Raw genomic sequence first — 20738 nt, forward strand, 5'->3', positions numbered from 1 at the left:
TCCTGGGTAAAGAAGCACAGGGCACGCTGAGATTTTCCTGGCAGTAAACACATGTTAAGGGAGATTTGATAGAAAGATAGAAATAGGGTTTTTATTTTCAAGGCTTGCCTCTCAGATAGCCTGCACCCAGCACCCAGCACACGTGCATTATCAGGTAATTTCCAGACCTCTATGCCCTGGTGGGGGTGCTGTGGGAACCCCAAGAAATGTTGGAGAAGAGAGATGCCCTCGGAGTCTAACTAGTACTGTTATGTGTAAGCCAAAGGGGTGGCTCGGTGTCTGCCATCCACCTTTAGCTTTCCAAAAGGCTGGGGGACAAGGGCCACCTCACTTGAGAAGGTGTAAGCCTGACTGATGAAGGGTCCCCGAGCAGGAGGCATTCTCCTGGACCCTTTCAGCTGTCTGCTTTGGATTGACAGAGGCATCTGGATGCTAAAAATACCTTACTGAACAAGTGCTCCCTATTCCAACTAAAGCTCAGCACGACAGCCATCAGGCCTGAGATTCCTCTTGCAAAAGAGCTTTCCAAGTTTTCCGACCCAATCCCCCAGCCACAGGACCCCATGGTCATCTTCCGCTCTGTCAGCTTTGCTGGGTGATGAGTGAGACCCTTCCCACATCACTGTCCTCTTGCCTGCCCCCTCCCTGCCTCCAGGAAAAGGGGCAGAGGGGGAGGTGAGGGCCCCGTGGCCAGAGGGGGTGGGGAAGGGGAGGTGGCCTGCCCATTTATAGGCTTGCTCTTTGGGATGCTGAAGGTGCTAAAATAGCAGCAAGGACAAGAGACTTGGCTCAGTGTTAGGTATCTGCCCCGCTGCCTGAAAGCCTGTGAGATGACAATAGGGAAAATGGAGAACGTGGAGGTCTTCACCTCTGAAGGCAAAGGCAGGGGTCTGAAGGCCACTAAGGAGTTCTGGGCTTCGGACGTCATCTTTGCCGAGCGGGCTTATTCTGCAGTGGTTTTCGACAGGTAAGAACTGTGGGGAGCTGCCTTCTTTTCTCCTGTTGGTTTGGCTAGTGCCAAACTCTAACATAGTTTGCTCTCAAAGTCATCGGGAAAGGGATATAAAATCCATGGGATCATTTGGAACCGAATGGCTTTTCTGACAGCTGTTTGCTGACATAACTTTTTCTGCAAAGACTCATTGCCAATGTGATTTGCTCTGGTCCCTAGGAGGGTTGTAAAAGTGAGCAAAGGCTTTGGGGCACTCTCTGACAACACCAGTGAACTGGGCTGAGTGGGTGTGCTGGCTGTGGTGAGGGTGGAGGGAAAGGAGTGGATACGTGGGTGTAGTGTTGTGGAAAACACTTTCTTACAGGAGGCTCCTAATTGGCGAGACTTTAAAAAGGAATTGTAGATACATAAGTAACACTGGAATGCATTTACCTTTGAAAAATTAGAAGCTCACAACAAAGCTGGAATCCCTTTTTACCTTTCCCACCCCTAACCCCAGTTTCCTCTATCTTTCCCCAGAGATAATCCCTGCAATGGTTTTAATGTGTTTCCTTCTAGAATGTTCTTGTATTATACATATTTCTGCATCTATCAAAATGTACAGCTGTAGTTTGTCTATTACTTTTTTTTACAGAAATGGTATCATTCTTAAGATGTCATTCTAGAACTTACTCTTTTCACTAAACATGTTTTTGATACTTATTCTCATGGGAACTATAAGTCTATAGATACGTCTTTTAAATCCACAAAGATCTACCTCTTTTACCCACATGTAGATATCTCCATATGGTATCTGGATTAACTGCTGTAAATATTCCACCTATAAACATGTGAAATTTTATTTATCCATTCCTCTATTGAAAGACATTTGTGGTTTCCCATAAAAATGAACATTTCTGAGATTAAAACTCTTGCCTATGTCCACGTGTGCATGTGTGATGACTCAGGATATATGGCCAGAGGAGGGATTGCTGTGCCCTCAGGTGTGCTGTTTTCAGTTCTAATAGGCTCTGCAAAGTGGCTCTGTTAGATTTACATTCCCACTTCCCCACACCCTGTTCACACCTGACTACACACTTTTAAAAGTCTTGTCCCCTATTGACAACTAGTTGGGCAATACCTCATACTTTTAAAGTTATAGTAAATCTTTATTTTAGCTCTGGCTGATGTAGCTCCGTTGATTGGGTTTCGGCCTGTACACTGAAAGGTTGCTGGTTTGATTCCTTGTCTGGGCACTTGCCTGGATTGTGGGCTTGATCCTCAGTAGGGGGCGTGCAGGAGGCTGCCGATTGATGTTTCACTCTCACATCAATGTTTCTTTCTCTTTCTCCCTCTCCCTTTCTCTCTTTGTAAATATATTTTAAAAATATTTATATAACCCCCCCCCACAAATCCCACCTACACAGTGATTAAACACGACAAACTTCTCTGAACCCAAAGTTGAGGTCACCTGCCTGACTTTTATGTGGTCTGAATCAGGATGGCCTCTGATAATCTAGGCTTTGTGGTTGGCTCACTGGACTGATCATTCTGAGAATGGACATTGCTTTTCAGACATAAGTTGATTACATTTGATTCTGGAGAAATTCTTCTTTCTTTCTGCATACCAAGACTTTCAGGGAAAAGGCAGTGAACATATGGGGCATATGCCTGACCACCATTTGAAGAATATAAGGGGGCTTAGGTGACAGTAATAGCTCTTCAGAGGGAGCTTGTCCTACTTCATTAATTTATGTGTGTGTGTGTGTGTGTGTGTGTGTGTGTGTGTGTGTGTGATGGAGGTGAGTACAGTTAAGGAGTCAATTGTATTCAGAATTAGATATAAAAATCTAGAAAAACAAAAACTCTGAACAATGATGTTGATGCTGTCATTTTGCCTTCTATAAACTGTCTATTATTTCCAAAAGGAAATAATAGACAGTTTCCCTTTCATGAACATTTGGATTTGAGTGAGTTTTCCTTCCAGTATAAAAGTAAAACTTAGGCCCAGGCGGCATGGCTCAGTGGTTGAGCGTCGACCTATGAATCAGGAGGTCATGGTTCAATTCCTGGTCAGAGCACATGCCCGGGTTGCTGGCTCAATCCCCAGTGTGGGGCATGCAGGAGACAGCCGATCAATGATTCTCTCTCATCATTGATGTTTCTCTCCCTCTCTAAAGTAAATAAAAAATATTTAAAAAAATATATCTTCACATTCTTAACATTGTTGTTTATTTCATTCCAGCTTATTTTACTTTTATTTATTTAAAAAATTGATTTTTAGAGAGAATGGAAGGGAGAGGGAGAGAGAGACAGAAACATTGATGACTGGCTGCCTCCTGTATGTCCTCCACTGGAGATTGAGCCTGCAACCCAGGCCTGTGCCCTGACCGGAATCAAATGGGTAACCTCTTGGAGCATGGGACGATGCTCAACCAACTGAGCTACACCTGCTGGGCTTCTTCCAGCATGTTTTAAAAGAGAGGCATTTGCTTTTACTACACAGCTGGAATCTTACTTTACAAAATGTTATGTTTCTTTATTCACTTAATAATTTAATTATATTCTGTATCACTAGACCAGGCGTCCTCAAACTACGGCCCACGGGCCACATTCGGGTGTTTTTTTACTTCAAAATAAGATATGTGCAGTGTGCATAGGAATTTGTTCACAGTTTTTTTAAAACTATAGTCTGGCCCTCCAACGGTCTGAGGGACAGTGAACTGGCCCCTGTTTAAAAAGTTTGAGGACCCCTGCACTAGACACTCTTCACAGACATGTATTTAATGGCTGCATGCTATCCTTCTCTCTCTCTTTTTAAAATATATTTTATTGATTTTTTACAGAGAGGAAGGGAGAGGTATAGAGAGTTAGAAACATCGATGATAGAGAAACATCAATCAGCTGCCTCCTGCACACTCCCTACTGGGTATGTGCCTGCAACCAAGGTACATGCCCTTGACTGGAATCGAACCTGGGAACCTTGAGTCCGCAGGCCGATGCTCTATCCAACTGGACAATTAGGCTGTTTACATGTTTTTGTTACTATAAATAACTAATCACTCATTTGAAGTAATAACTACAAAACCAACTTTGGTGGACATCACAGATAAACTGCTACATAAAATATTATCATTTACAATAGTAATAAGAATTAGAATGATTGTGGTAAATAATCTGTAAAATAATTTTTTAAAATCTAAAAGAGATACTTTAAAAAATGTTTTATTGATTTTTTACAGAGAGGAAGGGAGAGGAATAGAGAGTTAGAAACATCGATGAGAGAGAAACATTGATCAGTTGCCTCCTGCACACCTCCTGCTGGGGATGTGCCCACAACTAAGGTACATGCTCTTGACCGTAATCGAACCTGGGACCTTTCAGTCTGCAGGCTGATGCTCTATCCACTGAGCCAAACCGGTTAGGGCAAGAAATACTTTTTAAAGGTGATTTGCCCAACTTTATCCCTGCAAAGATGCGTGTAGACTCTTTGTTTGGGTATACCTGAGACAGCCTGGAGAGGTGCCAAAGGATAACCGTGTACATGCGGTCCTCCCTCTCTGTGAGACTCTGCTACTGTAGATGAGAAACCTGACTGAGGAGGTAGGACTGAGTCACCCACAAAAATTCTATAAAAGAGGCAGGCTCGAATCCATGTGTTAACCTAAAAATAAAAGGCCAAAAGTGAGCGGCAACATGCATCTATTTGAGATTAAATAAAAAGAAAAGAAAAAAATAATAGCTATTCAGGACACACTGGTTCAAGTGGAAACCCAAATAGTGTTCTGATCAGGAGACAAAAGCAATGGGCATGGATGAGTAATGGAAGGGGAACAATTACACTAATGGAAGGAAGGCATTTCTATTGGTGCAGATAAGCTAACATAGTGACACTAATTCTAAAAAATGTTTGTAATTTTCAGTCCAATAGTCATAATATCTGCTTTCTTGTTATCTTTGCAAACTTTTCTTTGGGATATAATGTTGCTATAGGCCCAATGTGAAAGCTATTTTGCCCTGTTTCAAAAGTTGTTTAAAAAAAACAATTTCTTTTTAAAGATATATTTTCATTGATTTCAGAGAGGAAGGGAGAAGGAGAGAGAGATAGAAGCATCAATGATGAGAGAAGGTCATTGATCGGCTGCCTCCTGCACACCTGCTACTGGGGATTGAACCCTGACCAGAAATGGAATTGTGACTTCCTGGTTCATAGTTTGACACCAAACTACTGAACCACACCAGCTGGGCCCATTTATATTATTTATTACACATGTTATTGCAAGCCAGGATTATTTAGTTCATTTTAAGTCAAATGGAATGAGAAGATAATTCTTTTTTTTTTTTTTTTTTTTTTTTTATTTTTTTTTTATTTTTTTTTAATTTCTTTATTGATTAAGGTGTCACATATTTGTCCTCATCCCCCCATTCCCATCCCACAACTCTCCCCACGCATGCCCCAATCCCCTGTTGAACTTAACCGTTGGATAGGCTTATATGCATGCATACAGGTCCTTTGGTTGAACTCTCCCCCTCCCCCCACCCTCCCCCTACCCTCCCGTATCCTCCCTCTGAGGCCCGATAGTCCGATCGATGCCTACTTGCTTCTGGTTCTGTTCTTGTTCCTCAGTCTATGTTGTTCATCATTTCCTCTAGATGAACGAGATCAAATGTCACTAGATATATACTAATAAGAACTGAATGTGAGACGAGCAATAATATTTATGCTGACAGGCAAATGAATCAATCTGTAGCGAGCTTCCCCCTGGACCAACAGTTCTTTTGAGACCCAATTTCGATGTCCAGTAGTTCCTTATGTGTACATGTCAGCACTGACCCCTCAGCTCTGGATGGTGGACAAATGGTGGTAATGGAGGTCCGACTCCCTCTGGTTTGGTCTCGGCCGATCCCAGGGGCACGGCGTCACCTGGACTAAGGGGCACGTGGCCTCACCCATATCCAAGGGGCGCGTGGTCTCACCCGGGCCTGGGACCCAGCCTCACCCGGATGGATCCAGGGGCGCACGGCCTCACCCGGACCCAGGATCTGGCTTCACCCGTACCCAAGGACACTTGGCCTCTCCCAGACCCAGGGGCACGTGGCCTCACCCGGGCTTAGTTGCACAAGGCCTCACCTGGATCCAGGGACACATGGTCTCTCCCGGACCCAGGGACGCTTGGCCTCTCCCAGACCCAGGGCCACTTGGGCTCACCCGGGCCTAGGTGCACGAGGCCTCATCCGGATCCAGGGACGCATGGTCTCACCCGGACCCAGGGACGCTTGGCCTCTCCCAGACCCAGGGGCACGTGGCCTCACCCGGGCCTAGGTTCACGAGGCCTCACACGGATCCAGGGACACATGGTAACACCCAGACCCAGGAACGTTTGGCCACTCCCAGACCAAGGGCCACTTGGGCTCACCCGGGCCTAGGTGCACGAGGCCTCATCCGGATCCAGGGACACATGGTCTCACCCGGACCCAGGGACGCTTGGCCTCTCCCAGACCCAGGGCCTCTTGGGCTCACCCGGGCCTAGGTGCACGAGGCCTCACCCGGAACCAGGGACACATGGTCTCACCCGGACCCAGGGACGCTTGGCCTCTCCCAGACCCAGGGCCACTTGGGCTCACCCGGGCCTAGGTGCACGAGGCCTCACCCGGATCCAGGGACACATGGTCTCACCCGGACCCAGGGACGCTTGGCCTCTCCCAGACCCAGGGCCACTTGGGCTCACCCGGGCCTAGGTGCACGAGGCCTCACCCGGATCCTGGGACACATGGTCTCACCCGGACCCAGGGATGCTTGGCCTCTCCCAGACCCAGGGCCACTTGGGCTCACCCGGGCCTAGGTGCACGAGGCCTCACCCGGATCCAGGGACACATGGTCTCACCCGGACCCAGGGACGCTTGGCCTCTCCCAGACCCAGGGCCACTTGGGCTCACCCGGGCCTAGGTGCACGAGGCCTCACCCGGATCCAGGGACACATGGTCTCACCCGGACCCAGGGACGCTTGGCCTCTCCCAGACCCAGGGCCACTTGGGCTCACCCGGGCCTAGGTGCACGAGGCCTCACCCGGATCCAGGGACACATGGTCTCACCCGGACCCAGGGACGCTTGGCCTCTCCCAGACCCAGGGCCACTTGGGCACACCCGGGCCTAGGTGCACGAGGCTTCACCCGGATCCAGGGACACATGGTCTCACCCGGACCCAGGGACGCTTGGCCTCTCCCAGACCCAGGGCCACTTGGGCTCACCCGGGTCTAGGTGCACGAGGCCACACCCGGATCCAGGGACACATGGTCTCACCCGGACCCAGGGACGCTTGGCCTCTCCCAGACCCAGGGCCTCTTGGGCTCACCCGGGCCTAGGCGCACGAGGCCTCATCCGGATCCAGGGACGCATGGTCTCACCCGGACCCAGGGACGCTTGGCCTCTCCCAGACCCAGGGCCACTTGGGCTCACCCGGGCCTAGGTGCACGAGGCCTCATCCGGATCCAGGGACACATGGTCTCACCCGGACCCAGGGACGCTTGGCCTCTCCCAGACCCAGGGCCTCTTGGGCTCACCCGGGCCTAGGTGCACGAGGCCTCATCCGGATCCAGGGACGCATGGTCTCACCCGGACCCAGGGACGCTTGGCCTCTCCCAGACCCAGGGCCACTTGGGCTCACCCGGGCCTAGGTGCACGAGGCCTCACCCGGATCCTGGGACACATGGTCTCACCCGGACCCAGGGACGCTTGGCCTCTCCCAGACCCAGGGCCACTTGGGCTCACCCGGGCCTAGGTGCACGAGGCCTCAGCCGGATCCAGGGACACATGGTCTCACCCGGACCCAGGGACGCTTGGCCTCTCCCAGACCCAGGGCCACTTGGGCTCACCCGGGCCTAGGTGCACGAGGCCTCACCCGGATCCAGGGACACATGGTCTCACCCGGACCCAGGGACGCTTGGCCTCTCCCCGACCCAGGGCCACTTGGGCTCACCCGGGCCTAGGTGCACGAGGCCTCATCCGGATCCAGGGACACATGGTCTCACCCGGACCCAGGGACGCTTGGCCTCTCCCAGACCCAGGGCCACTTGGGCTCACCCGGGCCTAGGTGCACTAGGCCTCATCCGGATCCAGGGACGCATGGTCTCACCCGGACCCAGGGACGCTTGGCCTCTCCCAGACCCAGGGCCACTTGGGCTCACCCGGGCCTAGGTGCACGAGGCCTCATCCGGATCCAGGGACACATGGTCTCACCCGTACCCAGGGACGCTTGGCCTCTCCCAGACCCAGTGCCACTTGGGCTCACCCGGGCCTAGGTGCACAAGGCATCACCCGGATCCAGGGACACATGGTCTCACCCGGACCCAGGGATGCTTGGCCTCTCCCAGACCCAGGGCCACTTGGGCTCACCCGGGCCTAGGTGCACGAGGCCTCACCCGGATCCAGGGACACATGGTCTCACCCGGACCCAGGGACGCTTGGCCTCTCCCCGACCCAGGGCCACTTGGGCTCACCCGGGCCTAGGTGCACGAGGCCTCATCCGGATCCAGGGACACATGGTCTCACCCGGACCCAGGGACGCTTGGCCTCTCCCCGACCCAGGGCCACTTGGGCTCACCCGGGCCTAGGTGCACTAGGCCTCATCCGGATCCAGGGACGCATGGTCTCACCCGGACCCAGGGACGCTTGGCCTCTCCCAGACCCAGGGCCACTTGGGCTCACCCGGGCCTAGGTGCACGAGGCCTCATCCGGATCCAGGGACACATGGTCTCACCCGTACCCAGGGACGCTTGGCCTCTCTCCGACCCAGGGCCACTTGGGCTCACCCGGGCCTAGGTGCACAAGGCATCACCCGGATCCAGGGACACATGGTCTCACCCGGACCCAGGGATGCTTGGCCTCTCCCAGACCCAGGGCCACTTGGGCTCACCCGGGCCTAGGTGCACGAGGCCTCATCCGGATCCAGGGACGCATGGTCTCGCCCGGACCCAGGGACGCTTGGCCTCTCCCAGACCCAGGGGCACGTGGCCTCACCCGGGCCTAGGTGCACGAGGCCTCACCCGGATCCAGGGACACATGGTCTCACTCGCACCCAGGGACGCTTGGCCTCTCCCAGACCCAGGGCCACTTGGGCTCACCCGGGCCTAGGTGCACGCAGCCTCACCCGGATCCAGGGACACATGGTCTCGCCTGGACCCAGGGGTGTGTGGGCTCTCCCAGACCCAGGGGCGCTTGGCCTCGCCCGGGCATGGGGTCCAGCGTCATCCGGGTCCAGGGGCACTTGGCCTCACCCGGACCCGGAGTCCGGCCTCACCTGGACCCAGGGGCATGTGGCCTCACCTAGACCCAGGGACGTGAGGCCTCACTTATACCCAGAGGCGTGTGACCACACCCGAGTCCAGAGGCGCGCAACCCCGCCCGCACCCGGGTCTCAGCGGGGCCCCGTCTTCCCGATCCCAATTCCTGCCGGTCAATCCCCCCTCAGCATTTCCCCTGACCATCCTTCCAGAGCTCCAGTATGGCTGCTGCAGAACTCGTCGGGCGGCGGCTCGGCGAAGTTCCGGTGCACCCGGTGCATGGCGGTGGGCCAGTCTGGCGTCGCTGCGTCGGCCCTTGGGTCTGCATAGGTGGCCGGTCGCCGAGCATGCGCACCTGGCCGCTTCCGGGGCGTTGAGATTCTTGACGGACTCAGAGGTCAGCAAGCGCGGAGTCTCCCACCCCATGTCTCATAGGGGCTCGTCTGTCCGTGCTTGGCTGCCAGTGGAGCCGTCCCCTCAGCCGGAGACCGCCGGGGGAACTGCGCCGAGCACGTTCTAGGCCGCTGTTGTATCGCCTGAGCCATAGTTCTTTTGTGTCGCCTGAGCTGTAGTTCTTAAAGTGTGGTCTTTGGGTCACCAGCATCAGCATCATCCCACATACCCCTCTTTTATTCTAGTTGTAGAGCATCTACTCAGCCAGCCCTATGGTGGTCTTGGATGGTGTCTGCTCTGCTCTCTTGTCGTAGTCTCAAAGTTGTTGTGGTAGGCAACAATCAGGCTTCCGCCCTATGCCTCCATCTTGGTCCTCCTTTGTATAGTTAAGTCTTGATTGTTGTTGGTGTCACTGGGGGGGCTCTCTTTGTCTATAAAGGAAGAGTTGCTGTGCAGGCGACACGTTTATGGGCCGGGTCTTGGTGCAGCAAAGCTTTGGCGCTCACTGAATATTCCCGTTGAATGTGTCCCTTATGCACGTGGTTGAAATCTGGTGTCATCTCCCACAGACCACTAGATGCCCTCGTTTCTGGGTCTCCAATGGGGTGTAGATCAGCTACTGCCTTAGGCACTCAGCAAGGATTACAGCAAAAACTGTAGTTTCTTCCTCCTGTCTGAGTGGCCCTGGAGCAGTCCGACTAGAACAGCAGATCATCTGGTCCGCTGCCAGAGGGCAGGCCACCCACATGCATAAGCCGTTGCTTGGGGCGCAGGTGTGCCTGCAAGACTTGCGGGGCAGGTCTTCAAAACATGCGGGGCGGGTCCCAGGGCGGGGCGGGGTCTCAGGGCGCCAACAGGCCATGGTGCGGCGAGCCTCGATGGCTGTGAGTCTGGTCCTTCTGCCTTCCATGTATCTAAGTCCCCTCGTTCCGCACTCCAGCGCAGCAAACACTGATTGCTGGGCGCACCTCTGCAAGAGTCCCGCCTCTCCCCGCAGGCATCTGGGTCTCCCGGGGTTCGCCAGAAGATGGGTTTCAGGGTGATGGAGAGCTAATCTCCCTTAGGTTTGGAACAAAAGCCCCTTTCCCCCGCCACCAGCCAGACCCACGCACCTCCACACCTCATCCCCTCCGATTTCGCTGGGTGCGAGGCAACAGAACAGCCTTTAACCTCCGCCGCCATCTTTTTCAAACTTCTCAATTTGTACTTCTTAATCCCTTCATTTCAGTCAACTCTACTGAAGTCTAGCGCCGCCGGGAGGTGCAGGGAAAGGGCGCCCGGGCCTCCGTCCGGTGCGCGGTGCGCGCGACCCGCGGAACCAGGCGCGCGAGGGCTGCGCGGCTGGGACGGGCGCTGGGCGGCCGCCGAGCTCCAGGCACCGCCATCACCGTGTTCCGGACGTCGCCGCCGCGGCGTCCCCCCAATTTATACTTTTTAATCCCTTGAATTCAGTCAACTCTACTGAAGTCTAGCGCCGCCGGGAGGTGCACGGAGAGGGCGCCCGGGCCTCCGTCCGGTGCGCGGTGCGCGCGTCCCGCGGAACCAGGCGCGCGAGGGCTGCGCGGCTGGGACGGGCGCTGGGCGGCCGCCGAGCTCCAGGCACCGCCATCACCGTGTTCCGGACGTCGCCGCCGCGGCGTCCCCCCAATTTATACTTTTTAATCCCTTGAATTCAGTCAACTCTACTGAAGTCTAGCGCCGCCGGGAGGTGCACGGAGAGGGCGCCCGGGCCTCCGTCCGGTGTGCGGGGCGCGCGGCCCGCGGGACCAGGCGCGCGGGGGCTGCGCGGCGGGGACGGGTGCTGGGAGGCCGCCGGGCTCCGGGCGCCGCCGCTGCGGCGGCGTCCCCAGCGTCCCGGGCCGGGCGGCCTGCGGGGGCGGCGGAGTTGCGAAAGTGAGTGAGTTTCCCAGGGTTTCGCCCGGAATGGGGTTCAGTGCAATCGGAGCCGGTGCTCAGCGCACTCCGGAGCCTTTATCTCCTTCCTGCCAGTGAACTCCGGCCAGGTCATCAGCCGCCCCCTCCTCTCCGGTTCCATCCTCCCCGCAGGCGCGTGTGCTCGTGTCTCCGCCCGTTTCTCCATACCTCAGGCTTTTACGGCTTCCCCGACTGTCCCCGTGGCCTTCTCCTTCCCCCCAGCTGTGGGCATTTCAGTCCGCCAGCTCTCCTGTGGTTCTGGACGATGTCCGTTCTGACCTCTAGTTGTATTTTTGAAATTGTTGTGCCCGGCTGCAGGTTAGGTGTTTAACCTATGCCGCCATCTTGGTTTCTCCGAAGATAATTCTTAAGAATGCAGGGAGTTCAGCAAGATTAGATCCTTATCTTTCCTCTGCTTGGTCTTGGAAGGACTCTTCTAGCCTTCTGAAGTAGAACCTCCATCTTTTCCAAACTGTAAAATCAATTAGTTGGTTAGCCCAGTTGACCAACAGACTAAGATTGGGCACAACTTTTCACAACATAAATAAAATTGAATCATCACTGTCACCATAGTTGTTATTATCTTCAAACAATACCCACAATCAGTAGATACATGGCCAAACTGGAATAGATTCAGAATTGAGCAGGTGAAGGAATTTGAAGCATGTTTTACAGTAACATCAGGGAACTACTCCTAATAGCTATCTACAAATAATGACTGTCACTTGGAAGAAAAAGCGTTCTGAATTTTTTTTTTTAGTTGATGGAAGAGTGAGAACCAGGCATCTTAAGCAGAAGTTAGAGTCATATTTCAGGTGAAAATGGGGTGGGGAGATGAGGTGGTTGGAAAACTAGTCAGACCTCAAGCCATTTAAGAATTAAATAGACTCTGGACACCCTTACCTTTAGACACACCACCTCACAATATGTCAAAATGTAGTTTTTGCTTATAACTTCTGAATTTTTTTTATAACTTTGCTTTTAAAATTGTTATTAATTTCCATTTTGCATTTTTTTGTTTTTGCCTTAATTTTTTGGGGGGAACCATTAAAAAGTATCAGTCCTAAACTTTTCCTTTTAGTGACTTGACATTGAGCCTCTATTTGCCTAATGAGTAGAATGAGCATGTTAGTTCTGTCTGGAGATGGAAAGTGCTATTTCCAAGGTTGTGCATTTCCTCGTGACAACTAGCAGAGATGATGTGTGCACAGAGTCAAACAATAGAGAGAAGTTGGGTCATGTGACTCTTAAGATCTCTTCCAGCCTGGGATACTATAGGTTGCATGATATCTTCTATATGCAAAGAATTCCAGTGCAACAGGAGAGGAGTGCTAGGCTAAAATAGGAATGGAGCTTGTTCTGATTATTATTTTATTTTAGCATCAAATACAAGAGATGGCACAGGAATGGTGCTTGTGAGCCGTTCTAGGAGCCAAAAATATTATTTGATTATTTTTTTTAAAAACAGTCCCAGGTGTCTTGAATGTAGAGGGTATCTAGCTTACAGATTCCTAACCTGTGTCCATGGATCCTTAGCTAGGGAAACACCTATGACTGGAAGATCAAAATTTTATGTGGATATGCATGCATGTCTTTTATTTTTGTGGAGAAAATCCATAGCTTTCATCACTTTCAAAATTACTTTGAACACATAAGAAGGTTGAGAACCATTGAATTTATTCAATCCTCTCTTACAGATGGGGAAACTAAGGCTTATGAGGTGAGGGGCCTTCCCCAGGTCACACAGGGGTGCCACATATGGCAGGACTAAGTCTTCAGGGACTTGTCCAGGCATCATCTCTCACTACTCATTCTCCACAAGTGGACCCAGAATTGCCTACTTAATTTTCTTTTATTCTTGTCAGTCCAATTAACAATATTTAATCTTAATAAAAGAAAGAGTACCCATTTATCAATTTCAGAAGGATCAAAATCTGGTTCTGGAGCCTGAAAATGGTTAGATCCAGAAAAACACACACACAAGAATATACATGCAATTACATAGGTAAAAAACACAAGAATATACATGCGATTACATAGCAAAAATAAAAAAAAGTGTTTATAGTAACAAACCAGTGTATTAGTTTCCTGCTATTGCTATAACAAATGTCCACAAATTTGGAATTTTAGTGGCATAAAAACAATTTTTAGTATCTTATAGTTCTGGAGGTCAGAGATCTAAAATGGGTCCACACGGTTAGGTTTCCTTGAGTTTTCGAGCTTCCACAGGGTGCCTGCTGTGATATTGTGTTGTGGGGTTGTGGGGAGAGACTTGTGGGACTGAGACGTTAATCTGTGGGACCCAATGCTATCTCTAGGTAGATACTCTAAGAACTGAGTTGAATTGTAAGATGCCCAGCTAGTGTTGGAGTATTGTTTGGATGGTGTAGAAACCACTCCCACACACATTGGAATTGGGTGCAGAATCAAATCTGCATTCCTAGGCTCTATTTTCAAAGCCAGCTGGCTTCTCCTCCCTTCTGCCACCTTCTTATAAGGACTCTTGTGATTACATTAGGTCCATCTCAATGATTCATTATCTCCCCAGCTTGAGGCCCCTACTCCTAATCACATTATCAAAGTCCCTTTTGCCAGATAAGGTAGCTTATTCCAAGTTTCCAGTGATTAGGATATTGACATTTTGTGGCAGCTAGCCAGCCTATCGTAGCCAATAATATTAATTTCCTGTTAATCCATTTTATTACAAAAGATATTAAGAAGAAAAAAATAAAGAAGGAGCAAGGACGGTGAATTTTTTTCTAAAGTTCTTTGGGCAAAAATGTTACTAGCTATTGAACGATTCTGTTTAAAGAGTAGAAAGTGGCCAGGAAATTATGTAAATGTGTATGTGTGTAGAGAACAACAAAGATGAGAACATGAAAAAAAGTAGAGTACTTTAAAAAGCAAGTACCATCAGCAGGTTTTTTTGTGAAAATCAGACGAGTTATGAGCTTCTTCAGGGCCTGTGAAGACAGCTGGGCTTTTAGCCAGTGCAGTTCTATGTGGGGCTGTGGGAACACTAGGATTAGCCGTGGCATATGCACAAACACTCGTGTGGCCTTTAATCTGGTAACAGCTGGTGGATGGGTGGTAGGGGAGAAGTGATGCTATAAATGGAAATAATTTAATAAAGGGGTTAGATAAATTCCTGAACAGTTAGTTCAGAAAATGAATGAATAACTGTTAAAGTTTTCAGATTATAACATTAAATGTTTGTGCTTGATGATGAGGATAACCACAGTAGATTAAGAACTATGCCCTTAATTTGGCACTTGTAGCTGTGAAGGTAAGACATGTTGATAATGTCACATGACCTGTTATGAACTGTATTGCTGAATTTTACTAAATAATCCTTAAATGCAGAAGTTTGGGAATAATTTCCTCTAGAACATAGATTAAATGAAATGCCAGTTTGTCCCCATAACATTGTTATCTTCCCTCAGTTGCATCTGAAGATGTGTTCTGAGCATGAGAAGTGGGGTTTGGCTCTGACCGGTGTTTCTAAATGGTTAGAGGATAAGCCTGCACACCAAAGGGCCTTCGGTTCTCAGTCAAGGGCACTACATGGGCTGTGGTTTGCTCCCTGCCCCTGGTTGCGGCACGTGTGGGAGGCAACTAGTAGATGTGTCTCTCTCCCCCTCTCTTTTTCCTTCCGCCCTTCTTCCCTCCCTTCCTCCCTCCTATTCACTTTTTTCTGAAAAAGCAATGAAAAAATATCCTCTGGTGAGGATTAAGAATACATAAATAAATAAGTACATAAATAAATAAGTGGGGTTTGGTTGCAGCTAGAGGGTGGGAAATGCATACAGGTTTGAGTGCATTGTGTGAACCTCATCATGTGACTTGTGGCAGAGAAAAGTTTAAGGATTCCCATTTTAATAAAAGAGATTTTAAAAATAAATAGGCAACTTCTCAGAACTAAAACAAATAACCCTAAATTTATATAGAACCACAAAAGACCTCTAACAATCAAAACAATCTTGAGGAAAAACAAAATTGGGAATATTATGTTCCCTGATTTCAAACTATACTAGAAGGCTATAATAATAAAAACAGTAAGGTATTGGCACACAAACAGACAACATTGATTAGGAAACATATTAGAGAAGTAAACCCTCGCTCCTATGGTCAATTAATTTACAAAATAGAAGCCAAGACTATACAATGAAGAAATGATAGTGTCTTCAATAAGTTGAAAAAACTAGTCAGATACATGCAAAAAATATGAAACTAGACCACTTTCCTACTTCGTATACAAGAATAAACTCAAAATGGATTAAAGACTTAAATGTAAGATGCAAAACCATAAACTCCTAGAGGAAAACTCTTTGACATTGCTCTGAGTAATATATATTTTTGGATATTTCTCCTTGGGCAAGGGTAACAAAAGCAAAAATGAACAAATGGGACTACATCAAACTGAAAAGCTCCTGGCTTGGCTGGTGTGGTTCAATGGTTGAATGTTGACCTATGAACCAAGAGGTCACAGTTGGATTCCTAGTCAGGGCACATGCCCAGGATTCAGGCTCTATCCCCAGTAGAGGGTGTGCAGGAGGCAGATGATTGATGATTCTCTCTCATCATTGATGTTTTCTTCTTTCTCTCCCTCTCCCTTCCTCTCTCTGAAATCAATAAAAACATTTAAAAAGAAAGCCCTGGCCGGTTTTGCTCAGTAGTTAGAATGTCAGCCTGCAGACTGAAGGGTCTTGGGTTCGATTCCAGTCAAGGGCAGGTACCTTGGTTGCAGGGTTGATCCCTGCCCCAGTCAGGGCTCATTCGTGACTCCCTCAATCAATGTTTTCCTCTCTCTCTCCCCCGCAATTCCACTCTCTCTAAAAATCAATGGAGCCTGATCAGCATGGCTCAGTAGTTGAGCGTTAACCCATTAAACAGAAGTTCAGGGTTCAATTCCCAGTCAGGGCACATGCCCAGGTTGGGGGCTCAAACCCCAGCAGGGTGCATGCAGGAGATAGCCAATCAATGATTCTCTCTCATCATTGATGTTTCTGTCTCTCCCTCTCCCTTCCCCTCTGAAATCAATAAAAATACATAGATAAAAAAAAAAACTCAATGGAAAAAATATCCTCAGGTGAGGATCAAGTACAAATAAAAAAATACATAAAAATAAATAAAAAGCTTATGTACAGTGAAGGAAACCATCAGCAAAACAAAAAGACAATCTACTGAATGAAAGAAGATATTTGCCAATGATACAGCTCTTAAGGGGTTAATATTCAAGTTATATAAAGGATTCATACAACTTAATACTAAAAACCCCCAAACAATTCAATTAAAAAATGGGCAAAGGACCTGAATAGACATTTCTCCAAAGAGGACATACAGATGGCCAATAGACATATGAAAAGATGCTCAATTAAAAACACAATGAGCTATTGTCTCACACTTGTAAGAATGGCTAACATCAATAAATCAACAAACAGCAAGTGTTGTCAAGGATGTGGAGAAAAGAGAACCCTAGTGCACTGTTGGTGGGATTGTAAATTGGTGCAGACACCGTGGAAGACAGTATGAGGTTCCTCAGAAAATTAAAAATAGAACTATCACGCCGAAACCGGTTTGTCTCAGTGGGTAGAGCGTCGGCCTGCAGACTCAAGGGTCCCAGGTTCGATTCCGGTCAAGGGCATGTACCCTGGTTGCGGGCACATCCCCAGCTGGGGGGTGTGCAAGAGGCAGCTGATCGATGTTTCTCTCTCATCGATGTTTCTCTCTCATCGATGTTTCTCTCTCATCGATGTTTCTAACTCTCTATCCCTCTCTCTTCCTCTCTGTAAAAAATCAATAAAATATATTTAAAAAAAAAATAGAACTACCACATAACACAGCCGTCCAACTTTTGGGTATTTACTCAAATAAATCCAAAACATTAATTGTAAAAGACATACACACTCCTATATTATTGTAGCGTTATTTACAATAGCCAAGATATGGAAGCAATATAAGTGTCCACTGATGGACAAATAGATTAGGAAGATATTACAATGGGATATTACTCAGTACTAAAAAATAATGAATTTTGCTATTTGTGACAACTTGGATGGACCTGAGGGTATTATGCTAAGTGAAAGAAGTCAACAAAGACAGACAAATACCATATAATTTCATTTACAGTTTGTGGAACTGTAAACAAAAAACAAAACCAACCAAATAAAAAAAAACAGAAACAAACTCATGGATACAGAGAACATTTTGATGGTTGCTAGATGGGAGGGGGGCTTGGGGACAGGTGACAAAGGGGAGGGGATTAAAAACAGTTATGGGGATTTAAGGTACAGAATGGAGAATATAGCCAATAATATTGCAATAACTATGTATGGTGTCAGATGGGTACTAGACTTCTCAGAGTGATCATTTCGTAAGGTATATAAATGTGTAATCACTATGTTGTACAACTGAAACTCATATAAGATTGTGTACCAACTGTAATTGAAAAATTAAAAAAAATTAAGCCCTAATTGGTTTGGCTCAGTGGATAGAGTGTCAGCCTGGGGACTGAAGGGTCCCAGGTTCAATTCCAGTCAAGGGCACATGCCCAGGTTGCACACTTAATTCCCATGCAGGAGGTAGCTGATCAGTGATTCTCTCATCATTGATGTTTCTAGCTCTCCCTCTCCCGCTCTGAAATCAATAAAAACATATTTAAAAAATTAAAAAAAAATAAAAAATAAAAAAAGAAGTGGTACATATATACAATGAACTATTACTTGGTCATAAAAAAAGAATAAAATCTTACTATTTGCTACAACATGGATGGACCTAGAGGGTATTATGCTAAGTGAAATAAGTCAGATAGAGATAGACCATATGGTTTCATACCATATAATTTCACTTGTGTAGTGTCTACAAAAACCAAAATAAATAAACAGAACAGATTAAGAAGTACAAACTGGCAGTTACAAAGTAGTCACGGAGTCAGCATAGGCAATACAGTCAATATTTTGTAATAACTATATATGGTATCAGGTGGGTACTGGTCTTATCAGGGGGATCACTGTGTATATTATATAAATGCCTAACAACTATGCTGTGTACCTGAAGCTATAATATTGAATATCAACTGTAATTATACATTTTTTCTAATTATTTAAAAAGGAAAGCAAACATTTGCTAACCTTTGTCCCATGACATACTTTTTACTGGGTCCATAGTGTTTCTTTAAGTGGCAAAACAAACAAACAATAGGCAATCCCTAGGCTTGATGTAAGGAAGCAGTACCACCAAACTTCTTACATTAAAATATGATAATAGTGCAAACAAGAATTCAGCAATGCTCCTCAAAGGTTTAAAACAAGCCATTTAAAAATGACATTAGGTAGATACCATTGGGAGAAGAAACCAACTCTGGTTGTATTTCTCTCTCCTCTCTGCAAAAGCCTTCCATAGCTCCCGTTTGCCTGCAGAATAAGGATATACTTCTGAGAGTCGCATTCCAGGTTCCCCATAGTCTAGTCATCTTTCTAACATTATTTCCCAATGTGGTGCAACCTATGATCTCTTCAAATAGCTATTTTGTCTCCTTTACATGCCTGTTTTCTACATGGACGCCTTTGACTAATTGCAGGGCTGTCCCTAGGAGAACTTGACATTCTCTGAGTACAAACTTGGCCCAGCTTCAGAGGATCAGAACCATGTCTCCTTCCCTCCTGGATGACTGCCTTCCCAGATCCCTCCCCGCCTCACCTCAGTGGGAGTCAGGTCTTCTTCCATCATCCCTGCAGCACTCCTGGGCTGCATGCCTCACCTTGCTTACATGTGTTTATGGCCCAGCCCAGCCTGGGGACTGCTTGAAGGCACGGGTTGTGCCTTGTCTATCTTTAAGACCCTCCATCACCTAGCTAGATGCACAGTACATAATAGTTACCCAATACCTGCGTGTGAAAGAAAGGAAGAGTGGGTGGAACAAGGAAGGAAGGAGAGAGGTAATTGAAAATATTATAAAATCGGCAAAGGACCTGAATAAACATGTCTCCAAAGAGGACATACAGATGGCCAATAGACATATGAAAAAAATGCTCAAAGTCACTAATCATCAGAGAAATGCAAATTAAAACCACAACGAAGTATCACCTCACATCTGTCAGAATGCCTGTCATCAATAAATCCACAAACAAGTGCTGGAAAGGATGTGGAAAAAAGGGAACATTAGTTCACTGTTAGTGGGAATGCAGACTGGTGCAGCCATTATGGAAAAACAGAAGGAGTTTCCTCAAAAAACTAAAAACGGAACTGCCGTTTGACCCAGCCATACCACTTCTGGTAATATATCCTAAAAACCTGAAACACCAATCAGAAAATATATGCACCCCTATGTTCACAGCAGCACAATTCACCATAGCTAAGATTTGGAAACAGCCCAAGTGCCCATCAGCAGATGAGTGGATAAATAAGCTGTGGTACATTTACACAATGGAATACTATGTAGCTATGAAAAAGAAGGATCTCTTACCCTTTGGGACGCATGGATGGACCTAGAGACTATGATGCTAAGTGAAATGAGCCAATCAGAGAAAGACAAATATCACATGCTCTCACTTATTTGTGGAATCTAATGAACAAAATGAATTGACTAACAAAATAATATCTGAGGCATGGAACTGACTGACGTATCTTGGAGAGGGGGGGAATGAGAAGAGATAAACCCAAGTACTTATATACTTATGTGCCTAGCCCATGGATACAGACAATAGTGTGGCAAGGCCTAGGGGGAGAGGTAGAGGCTGAGTGGAGAGAGGTAAAGGTGGGGAGAACTGGGGACATCTGTAATACTGTCAACGACAACATATATGTATATTTAAATAAAATAAAAAATATTGTAAAGTTCCCTGGGTACTTGAGGGATGGGATGTTCTTTAAGATGTGCCTCCTGCCCCTTGAATTTTGAGGGGAGTCCTCCTGGCCGGCTGGGAGCTTTTTATCTGTCCAGTAATTGGTTATTTCCATACAAGGAGCTGAGCAGCAGCTGCCCTCCCATGCCTCTTGACGGTGACAGATGACATAACCCAGTGCCTGCAGAGCAAAGAGTGAGTGGGGACCGCTGGCTGGGGCAAGCACACTGCAGGCAAACCAGGTGGGCTTGGCGGCTTCCTTTGCCTGTGTGCTGGGAGCAGTGTCAGGCCTCAGAGGCCCCTCTGAGAATAACATCCCTGTGAGGATGTTGATCGAAAGGGTTGTTGTGAGGGTTTAACAGAAGAGAATTGCTTGA

At 47.9% G+C, this 20738-nt stretch overlaps 1 protein-coding gene across 1 annotated transcript in view; it reads left to right on the forward strand.

Moving 5' to 3' along the window:
• Positions 1 to 830: 830 nt before the first annotated feature.
• SMYD1 (SET and MYND domain containing 1) overlaps positions 831 to 20738 on the forward strand; it is a 51523-nt gene continuing 31615 nt past the window's right edge. Inside the window, exon 1 of the mRNA XM_054728040.1 lies at positions 831 to 967. Within this exon, the coding sequence (XP_054584015.1) occupies positions 831 to 967 (137 nt within the window). The remainder of the gene's footprint in view (positions 968 to 20738) is intronic.

The sequence above is a fragment of the Eptesicus fuscus genome, chromosome 16, assembly GCF_027574615.1.
Source record: "Eptesicus fuscus isolate TK198812 chromosome 16, DD_ASM_mEF_20220401, whole genome shotgun sequence".
NCBI classification, from domain to species: domain Eukaryota; kingdom Metazoa; phylum Chordata; class Mammalia; order Chiroptera; family Vespertilionidae; genus Eptesicus; species Eptesicus fuscus.